The sequence below is a fragment of the Trachypithecus francoisi genome, unplaced genomic scaffold (genome assembly GCF_009764315.1).
Source record: "Trachypithecus francoisi isolate TF-2019V2 unplaced genomic scaffold, Tfra_2.0 Lachesis_group6, whole genome shotgun sequence".
NCBI classification, from domain to species: domain Eukaryota; kingdom Metazoa; phylum Chordata; class Mammalia; order Primates; family Cercopithecidae; genus Trachypithecus; species Trachypithecus francoisi.
The window spans coordinates 111,896,950-111,907,817 of record NW_022681471.1 but is presented as its reverse complement, the minus strand read 5'-3'; the positions used below and the strand labels follow the sequence as shown (position 1 = coordinate 111,907,817).

At 46.0% G+C, this 10,868-nt stretch overlaps 1 protein-coding gene across 1 annotated transcript; it reads left to right on the top strand.

The window, feature by feature from the left end:
* The first annotated feature begins 1,216 nt into the window (after nucleotides 1-1,216).
* On the top strand, nucleotides 1,217-2,341 carry LOC117078131 (melanoma-associated antigen B6-like). The gene has a single exon (XM_033201621.1). It carries the CDS (start codon nucleotides 1,217-1,219, stop codon nucleotides 2,312-2,314), a length of 1,098 nt encoding a protein of 365 aa, XP_033057512.1. The 3' UTR covers nucleotides 2,315-2,341.
* The last annotated feature ends 8,527 nt before the right edge of the window (nucleotides 2,342-10,868 follow it).

The window sequence follows — 10,868 nt, the reverse complement described above, 5'->3', positions numbered from 1 at the left end:
TTAGGCCCAAAGTCCATTCGCTTTTTCTGTGGGGTCGAAGAGCGTGAAGTCCTCAGTCGAAGGCTGGTGGACTCAGGTCAGTAGAGAGAGAAATCTCAGGCACTGCGTAGCTAAGAGGAATACTCTGCTTAAGACTGAAGGGACTCCATGCCGCAGCACGGGTTGCACTGAAATACGCCCCTGATGTCAGCCTGGGGGTCCGGGCAGGTCTCTAGAGAGAGGTGCATTCTCTCTTTGTCCCCGTGAGAGTCAGAGAGGTAGGTCCCTGGTTGTAAGAAGGTGGCAGCAGGTCAGCGAGGGTGATTTCCGGGTTGTGGGAAGAGTCAGGATGAGGAGTCTGATTACCATGGGGACCGTTCTCGATATAACAGCAAGAGCACTCAAATGCCTCCGCTGCTGTCAGCCCTAGGCGGTCTGGGTGTCCCGGAAAGAAGTGTTGGGCAGCAGTGCTTCCGTATTTCTTCCTCGTTAGTGCTGTAAAAATTCCTAGTGTCAATTTCAGAGCGGCAGAGGGGAATAGGCCTCTGGGACTTGACTGCAATTTTTATGATGATCCAGAATAAAAACGGAGAGGACCGCACCTCTGAACAGAGGGACCCCCACTGCCCGTCCCTGCTGTCACCTCAGTAAGCCCAAAATGGGCTGTCATGCTATAGTCTAACACTCACTCTTTTTTTTTTTTTTTTTTTTTTTTTGAGACGGAGTCTGGCTCTGTCGCCCAGGCTGGAGTGCAGTGGCCGGATCTCAGCTCACTGCAAGCTGCGCCTCCCGGGCTTACGCCATTCTCCTGCCTCAGCCTCCCGAGTAGCTGGGACTACAGGCGCCCGCCACCTCGCCCAGCTAGTTTTTTGTATTTTTTAGTAGAGACGGGGTTTCACCATGTTAGCCAGAACGGTTTCGATCTCCTGACCTCGTGATCCGCCCGTCTCGGCCTCCCAAAGTGCTGGGATTACAGGCTTGAGCCACCGCGCCCGGCCAACACTCACTCTTAACTTCCTCCTAAGTTCGAAGGAGACAAACAGACCAGGAGAACAGGAGTCCTGCGAGTTCCTGGAGCAATTGTTTCATGGAAACCTCCAGAAGGGCCCCTGGTTAAAGCCAGGATAGTTGCTCTCTGCCGAAGGTGTTGACATGATGTCACTCTCTCCCGTCCAGGTGCCAACCTTGCCAACCTTCAGGTCCACACTCCTGCCTGCTGTCATAGGCCACAGCCACCATGCCTCGGGGTCAGAAGAGTAAGCTCCATGCCCGTAAGAAACGCCGAGAGACCCATGGTCAGCCGCAAGATCTCACGGGTCCCCAGGTCACTGCAGAGAAGGAAGAAGAGTCTCGCTCTTCCTCATCCTCTTCTGCTGTTTGTCGGGGTGCTCGTCGTAGGTCTTTTGATTCCTCTGTTCCTCAGGAGTCTCAGGGAACTTCACCCACTGGCTCTCCTGATGCAGGTGTTTCATGCTCAAAATCTGATGTGGCTGCCAAGGGTCAAGATGAGAAAAGTCTAGGCACCTCCCCTGATGCCTCCGTTCCTCCAGAGACTCAGGGAGCTTTACCCACTGGCTCGCCTGATGCAGATGTTTCAGGCTCAAAATCTGATGTGGCTGCCAAGGGTCAAGAAGAGGAAAGTATAAGCCCCTCCGTGAGAACTGCGTTCTTTACAACCACAGACCGAGATCCTCTAAACAGGAAAGCGAGCAAGATGGTGCAATTCCTGCAGGAGAAGTTTGAGAAGAAAGAGTCCATTTTGAAGGCAGACATGCTGAGGCGTGTCCGCAGACAGTACAAGCCTTGCTTCCCTGAGATCCTCAAGAGAACCTCCGAACGTTTGGCGGTGGTCTTTGGCGTTGAATTGAAAGAAATGGATTCCAGCGGCGAGTCCTATACCCTTGTGAGCAAGCTGGGCCTCTCCAGTGAAGGAAGTCTGAGTGGTGATAATGCGCTGCCGAAGTCGGGTCTCCTGATGTCGCTCCTAAGTTTGATCTTCATGAAAGGCAACCATGCCACTGAACAGGAGGTCTGGGAGTTCCTGGGTGAGTTGAGGATATATGATGGGATCCTGCACTCAGTCTATGGGGATACCCGGAAGATCATTACTGAAGATTTGGTGCAAGATAAGTACGTGGTTTACCGGCAGGTGCGCAACAGTGATCCTCCACGCTATGAGTTCCTGTGGGGTCCACGAGCCCATGCTGAAACCACCAAGATGAGAGTCCTGCGTGCTTTGGCTGAGATCAATAAAAGCAGTCCCGGTTTATACCCACATCTGTATGAAGACGCTTTGATAGATGAGGTAAAGAGAGCATTGAGACTGAGAGCTTAAGGCAGGGCTGGCACTATTCCCTTGGCCAGGGCACCTTATGGGGCCACATCCTACAGATCCTCCCATTCTGAAGTAGAAATTTTGCTTTATGTTAGAAGAGAGTAGTGAGTTTTCTAAGTAGTGCAGTATAGTAGAGGCTGGAGGGAACAAGATATGTCTCTTTCTTTTGTCTTGTTATACATGAGTAACTTGTAGATTTATGTTTTATTTCTTCGTCAATTTTCAAGATTGTTCCTGTTAAGTGAAAGTTTATTTTGCTTCAGATTATACAATTATCAAAAACATAGCTCTCACATTCATGGTTGTTTGGGTATTAATAAAACAAAATCACACAACATATTTTCGTTGTAATTCAGAACTAGATAACACGGTAATAGAAAATGGATTTTGATATGAATTTTAAAGAACTCCACAATAAAATAGTTGACATCATAATATGATGAGAAAGAAAAGGAAAAACAGATATGTAAAAGTTGTTTAATTCTTGGTTTGCCTAATTCCTTTTCCTGTTTCTTTTAGTATAAATAAAGGATACCTGGATTTATTTAGGTTATTAAGATTGCCGTTTGTTTTGTTCTAGTGCACTTCATATTCTATGTTATCTACTGCATCAAAAAGCCTTTCTGATTGCAGGGTGGCATTTTCTGGGTTTAAAATAATCACATGAAATGCAGTGATCAATAGAAGCCAGAATGAGTTCACTAAAAACCTTCTTGAAAAAAGGCGGCTACATTCAAAGAACTTGCATAGGCTGAAATTCTCCCAAATAGTTTCAAGATGTGTTGATTTTGTTTCTTAATACATCGTTAGGAAAATTAAAAATTAATAATTTATGTAAGAACACATATTATGGTAACTGTCATTTATGACAGACTCAGCATTTCCTACTTAGTATGCCATATTTTTTATGGACAGTACTTATACCCCAAAATTCCTACAAGATGGGGTTTAGCAGACTCACTTCAAAATGAATAAATTGCACATTCCTAAAAGCTCACAAGCTTATAATTGACAGAGCTGGGATTAGATCTCTGGTCTGGATTCATCTAGAGCCCACATTTTCCAATCCTCTCAGCCTGAGCCAGACTTTATGTCTTTTGATTCATTTTTCCTCTCACTGCCCAAAATACTTATCAGAGCATTAAAAGGACACCGTACCCAAAGCACTTCTTTGGAATATACAACTAGAGTAATCATAACGCTGAATAAATGAGTAGTATGAATTACTAAAAGAAGAAATAATACACAGTGACAGTATGATCATCTAGATATGCAACATCAGATAATCCAATAAGATCAGGAGCTCCCCAAATCATCCTGCTCTGCCCTTTCCCCATAGAAATTAAATATCCTCAAAGCAAAGTACATAATAGGCTAAGTCTGGCTGGCAAAGCAAAGAATAGATCAGTGTGCTTTTTTCACTGACAGCCCACCACCTGTCTGGGGCCTCCTGCCTTGTGGTACAGCTTCCCTATCTCATACAGAACCTGAGACAGGGAGCCATTGTCTGCAAGGTTCGCAGTAGGGAACTTGCTCAGTTATTTGCAGGTGTGTGACATTTCCCAGCAGGCTTAAAAAGGAGGCATGATGAGAACCCCCATAAATGAGGATTCTGGAGATCACTGCCTCAGAATATCAGGTTCACTGAGAGACCAGGCCCTGCCTACTCTCAGATCTAGAAGGCCCAAGCTATAGCAGCAAGCTAAAATTTCTCTATTTATTCAAGGTTCTCAGGTACATAAGAGTCCTGGTCTAAGGGTGGTGTGCTCTGGTTATTGGGAGGAGGATCTCAGCCTCTGAAAACTATCAAGAAGAGGACTCTGAATGAGAAATGAGGAGTGATCCACCCAGAACAGTAGGGGCTCTTAAAGCTTTATCTTGCTTTCTGCCTTGGGTGGCCATAGGCAGGGCTATCTGGTTGAGGCTCCTCCTCATTTTCTCTAGGGCTTCTACTGGTGCCCCAGGGAGATAAAGGCTTTGATCTCATGGCAGTAGCTCCGATTCTGCCCATGAAGGAGATCCTCACAAGCCTGGATTGGATTTAAGGTAAGGACACTGGGGTAGCCAAGGAGTAGCACCCTGACTTCCCCCTCTGGTTTCTCAGTAAAGGAAAAGCTTTGGCTTGAGGCTGGCAGACTCAGCTTAGTAGAGGAAGGAGTTCCACATCTCCAAACCTGAGTGAGAAGTGAGGGAGCCACTGACTCCAAAACAGTGGAATCTTGTCGGATTCTGACCCTGCTATTATTCCTCAGAGGATCCTCAATAACTGTGGCCAGATGTGGCTGTTCCTAACTTCCAATTGGGAGATTCCAGGAAGATATGGCCTTGGTCAGAGGAGCGCAGCCTCGAGTCAGTGGAGGGTGGAGTTTCAGATTTCATTAGGTAGGAGGCAAGGTAAAGATGCTGAGGCAGGATAGAGGAGACCACTCACCCAAGAACAGTGGGAATGCACAGTGTCCGTCCCTATTGTCAGCCCTAGGAGGACCAGGGCAGAACTCTCAGGCTGAAGTGCCCCCTCAGTTCCTCTGGGAGTGGTCTCAAGGAAGTGAGAGCCTTAGTTAATGGGAACAACCCTATTCAGCAGAGGATGTTTAATAGGAGTCACACTGCTGACCCTAAACAGGGATGATGGTACTCCTCCCAGAACAGGTGGAGCCACACGAAGCCCTGCCATTGATGTCTCTCCCTGGCAAACAGGAAATTCTGAGATGATGAGTCCCACTCATTTCCTTTTAAGGCATCTCAAGGAGGTAAGGCACCTTCTAAGGGGTCAGCCTGAGGTTACCACAGGGATAAATTCCAGGTCAGGCAAACAGTCAAGCTGAGGACCGTGAGGATGGAAGGAACCACTCAAATCATAACAGTACAGACAACGCAGAATCCCTCAGGTACTGTCAGCTGTAGGTGACTATTTGATAGTATTAGGGAATTAAAGGCTGTATATGAGCAGACAGGCCTCTAGGTCTTGGAAATGTTCATTGTGAGGATCCTGAGCAAGGACTTAGGGGAGCAACCAACCTAGAAGAGAAAGGAACCCACATAGCTCCGCCCCTTTCAGCCCTGGAAATCCCCAGGCACGAATAACCGGATATGTCAGCCACTCTCTCCTCGCCCTGTAGGGCTCACATCACTAGAGGGAGGAGTCAGAGATCCTGGCTGAGTGAGGACTCAAGGAGTCGCAAACCCTTGAACAGAGAAGTCCCATGGAGTCTTTCTCTTGCTATTAGTTCTCAGAATCCCCTAATAGCTCCAGCGTGATCACTTTGACTTCCACATCTGGGGACTCCAGGTGGTGAGGAACTTAGTCTGAGGCTGGCCATCTCATCATAGAGGACATTACCAGGTTGAGCCAGGAGTCAGGGTGAGGATCATGAGGATAGAGCAGAACATGAAACGTATAACCACAGAGGCAGCACATAATCTCTCCCCTACTGTTAGTCCTGGGAGATTCAGAGATAAATGTCAGGCAGAGCAGAGGCACCCCTCAATTCCTCCTCAGGGTGACAGACAAATGAGGCCCTTATTCTGAGGGAGACAGTGACAGGCCACGAAAGGGAGAAACTGTGGGCACTGTCATGAGTCAAAATGAAGAATCTGGGCGAGGGCTGGTGAGACCAATCCTCATGAGGGCCAAAATGCCTGCCACAGCTTTGTGCCTCGGGAGACTACAGGCAGATATGGCCCAATAAGGCTGCCCTCCCTTCCTCTACTAGGTCTCAGAGAGTCTGGGCCTCGCTGTTAGGAGATGCCTTCAGATCAAACAACAGGGGAGCTGCAGGTCCTTCTAGGAGTCAAATTGAGGACTCTGATGAAGACTAAGTTGATCATATTCCTTCCCCCAATAGAAGGGACAACATAATGCCCAGCCCTCACTCTGGTTTCAGCATTTGAAAACCCAAAGCAGGACTGTCAGGGAGAGGCTGCCCCAATGTTTTATATTGGGTCTAAGGGAGTTGATCTCCTTAATAAGAAATTGAAGCCATGACACAGCAGAAGAGGGGGTCCCAGGCCCTACACGGAGCCAATATGAGAACTCTGAATAAAGACTGAGGGTCCATTGATCCCAAGACAGAAAGGATCTCCCAAAGTTGTCACCCCATTCAAGTGCGAAGTCAGGAAACAACTGATGACCCTGCTTGAATGAAGTAATGAGGGAGAAATTTTCTCTTATTCAAGGAAAAGTTATTGTTTTTGTCTTTCAGGCCTTCAACTGATTGAATGAGGCCCATACACATTGGGGAAGACAATATGCTTTACCCAGTCTACTGATTCAAATGTTAATCTCATCCAAAAACAGCCCTACAGAAACACCCAGAATAATGTGTTTGAGTAAATATTTGGGCACTCCATTGCTCAGGCAAGTTGACATGTAAAATTAACCATCATAATACTAATAATGAATACACATCCACTAGGTTTTTATTGTTGCTTTTGTTTTTTTAATATTGGTCAACCTCTTGCCTGACTCTATTCAGCCTCTGGTTTACTTGCTGTTTTTCTAACTAGAGGAAAACATTAAAAGTCAAGTATAGGCTATGTCTATTCAACCAACTTGAAAGACTCCCTCCAGAAAAAGTTTCAAATTATAGTTTAAAAGCAGAAATTATATTTACAGATTGTCTCCAACTTATGAGGTTCAACTTATGATTTTTTTGGTTTTACAGTGGTTTTATCAGGATGTAACCCATTGTAAGTGGTATTAAATGCATTTTCAATTGATATTTTTGACTTATGATGTTTTCTGGAATGTAGTCCCATCATAAGTCGAAGAATATCTCTGTATCTAAAACATAGGCTCCTTGACATGACTGGATTCAATATTTATATGAAGGACTTCATGCAGCTAAACTTTTTATTGTGTCTTCAATCTCGTTACTTGTTATTCGTCTGTTCACGTTTTGAATTTCTTCTAGGATCAAACTTGGTAGGTTGTATGTATCTAGAAATTTGTCCATTTCTCCTAGATTTTGTAATGTATTGGCAGATAGTTGCTTACAGCTGCCACTAATGATCCTTTCAATTTCCTGAGCATCAGTCGTAATGTCTCCTTACAAGCTGTTTCTGCTTTATGGAGCATCCCAAGCCCAGTAACCTTGTGATTCTTGCAGACTCATAGAGGTACCGCCTTGATGGTCTTGACAAAATCCAAGATAATTCTCTGGATTACCAGGCAGAGACTCCTGTTCTTGTCCCTTAATTTCTCAGAGACATACAGAGTCTCTCTCTCTCTGTTCTGAGCCACCTAAAGCTGCAGGTTGAGTGACACAAGCACCACTGTGGCCACCACCACTATGATTTCACTGGGTTTGACCTGAAGCCAGCATAGTGCTGACTCTCACCCAAGGCCTGTGTAACAATTCCCTGGGTACTGCCCATGTTTGCTCAAAGCCTTGGGGTTCTACATTCAGCATGTGACAAAGTCATCCAGGCCTGTGTCCTTCCCTTCAGGGCAGCAAGCTGCCTCAGGCTCCATGTGGGTACAGAAGTGCTGTCTGGGATTCAGAGGTTAGAGCCAAAAACCTTAGAAGTCTACTTCATATTTCATTGTATTGTGGCTGAGCTGGCATTCAAACCACTAGACACAGTTCTTCCCACTCGGCAGTCCCCTTTGCAAAGGCGGATTAACCTTATCCCATAGCCACCACCACCCCTGGCCATGAGCTGTGCCACCATACTAACACTGATGTTCTCTTAAGGCCTAAAGACTCTCAAGTCAGTTTGTGGTGAATGTTCCTGAGCTGGGACTCTTCAGAGCAGTGGGCTCCCATCTGGCCAAGGGCAGGTCTAGAAATGCCGTACAAGAACCAAGTCCTGGAACTGAGGACCCCAAGAGCCTGCTTGGGGCTCCACGCCCTTGTGATGGTGCTGGTACCTAAGGTGCAAGACAAAGTTCCCTTACTTCTCCCTCTTCTTTTCTCAAGCAGAAGGAGCTTTTCCCCATAGCCAGCACAGCTGGTAAGGTTCCAAGTCTAACATGAAGCCCACAAGTGTCAGAGGCTCACCATGGCCCTCCATGTAGTACCTGGGTATTACTACTGGTTATTCAGGGCTTCAGGGCTCTTCAGTTATCAGGCAATGATTGCTGCCAGGACTGAGTCCTTTCCTTCAAGGCAGCGGGTTCCCTTCTGGCCCAGCGTGTGTCTAGAAATGTCACCTGGGAGCTAAAGCTTGAAATGGGGGCCTCACAACTCTCACCAGTGCCCTATTCTGCTGTGGCTGAGCTGGTATCCAAGATGCAAGACAAGCCCTCCCCACTCTTCCTTCTCTCCTCAAGTGGAAGGAAGGGGTTTCTTTAGGAGCTGTGAGCTGTGCAGCCTGGGTTTAAGTGAGGGGCAATGGCAGGGTAGCACTCCCTTGGCTGCCCCAGTTGATGTCTCAGTATGTTTTGTGCCCCCCGTCCACTGTCTATGGCCCTAGTTCAGCCTTGGTGTTCACCTAAGATTTGCAGTCATTATGGCCTAGACTGCCTTTCAAATTTACCTGGAGACCCAGAGTGCTGTAGTCCTCTGTGGCGAGGTTTCCACGCGAGTTTGGACCACTGGGAATGGTGATTCCCTTCCGGCTAGGGTTGGTTTAAATGCTCCCTCTGTGGGAGGGCGTCAGCTGAGTTTGGCCTGGTTTTCGTTTCTGCTCTAACAGAACAGCTGAGTTCAATGCCTCACAATTGCTGTGTTCGCCCTCCCCCAGCACCCAGAGATGCTCTCTGCACCATGCCACTGCTGAACAGCTGAGTTCAGTGCCTCGCAATTGCTGTGTTCTCCCTCCGCCAGCACCCAGAGATGCTCTCTGCACCATGCCACTGCTGCCCAGGGGTAGGGGAGGGCTGGTGTGTCAATGATTCAGGACTATTTTTGCTATCTCTTCAGTGCCTCTTTCAGCGATGTGAAGTTAAAATCAGGTACTACGAGCGCCCGCCTGATTTTTGGTCCTTAACAAGGTGTTTTTTCTGTGTAAGCTGTTGCTAGCTTTGTGTCCTTGTAGGAAGGGGGTACAATCAGTGAAGTTTTCTATTCCACCACCTTGCTCTACCTCTCCCTCAGGTTTTAGTTTTGATAAAGGACAATTTATGTATGCTTTTTTAAGGATCTAATTTTAGGTTGAAAAATGCTTTGTGGTAGAGGGAAGGAGCATATCCTGAAGTTGAGGTTGTTCTACAGTCTGCAATAGAAGATGTATGACAAGATCAGTTGCACAAAAGGTTTTCAAAAATTCTGCCCTTGTTTCTCCCCAGTGTGTCTTGGAACATTCATTTCTACTGCTTCCCTATAGGAATCTGAGACAACACTTCAGACCACAGGTTACAGTACCATGCGTTTATATAATGAAGCACAGAAGTTTGTACAGTTGAGGCACTGTGACTCCAGAGGATATACTAATTAACACATGAAACTCCTTTAGAGGTAAGTCTTGGAATTCTTTATTATCTTATAAAGTATATCTAATGGACTAAAAATAGAATAGTAAATATTAGAATGAATCACACATAGATAAGCCAGGTAATTTTGCATGGAACTTTGATTACATGTATGTACATACAAATTCCAAATCACTAACACATTTGGTAGATATTTCTTACTATTATACTATATTGGAGGTTAAAAATAAAGGTCCCTGCACTGGACTATGCAATGTTACATACAACTTGGAAAGATTAGGGGCTTACAAAATCTTCCAGGTCTGCCTCTTCCCCGTAGAAATATATCTTTTTTGATCAGAGGATTCATAGAGACAGTCTGGCTGGCCAAGGGAAAGAATAGGTCAGTGTGTTTTTTTTTCTGACAGTCCTGCTGTCCTGTGTTCTATGACATTGAGTGCAGCTTCCCTATTTCATATCTACAGTGAGACCCTGACTTATTCTCTGTAAGGTATGCAGTTGGGCCAAAGCTCAGAGCTTGCAGGAAGGTGTTATTACCGGAGAGCCTTTGATCAAAAAACAAGGATCCCATATGAATACCTGTGTGAGAGAAGACTGAGGTGACCACAAATTTCAGAACATAAGGATTAACACACTCTTACCTCTGCTTTCAGCCATGAGAGACACCGGGCAGCTGTGTCTCACATATTTGCCTGAGGTGGTACCCAGAAACTAGGAAAGTGGGGAAAATTATAGGCCACTGCAGTAGAAGGATTATTTTTCTGAGTATTCTTCAGACTTTGCTGGTTGTTAGGACACACAGCTCTCCCTAGGCCCCTCAGATCACCCCATTCGCCACGCAGAGTGCTGTAGAGTTTCATGTACGAAAACTGATGAAGGGATAAACAGCCACGAGGATGAAAATCCAAGCATTTCACAAGCCCCACCTGCCCCTGAAAACTCATGCAAAGACCTTCTAACCAAGGAGGTGGCTTTGTTTATGCACAACCTCATATGTTTACTTTGCTCAAATATAAAATTAGACTTTTATCATGAAAGCACACATTCTTAAAAATGACAGCAAAAGTATAAGGACCACATCTCCTTGTCAGCAAATTGGAACTCATCAATGATGGGAGTTGGAGTGCTGGTAGGGGTTGCCAAAGAGAAGACTGTTGATGATTCTTCTTAGTGTGACCT

Coding starts and splice junctions, on each gene's coding strand:
- LOC117078131 (XM_033201621.1), top strand. CDS start 1,217: ATGCCTCGGGGTCAGAAGAGTAAGCTCCATGCCCGTAAGAAACGCCGA.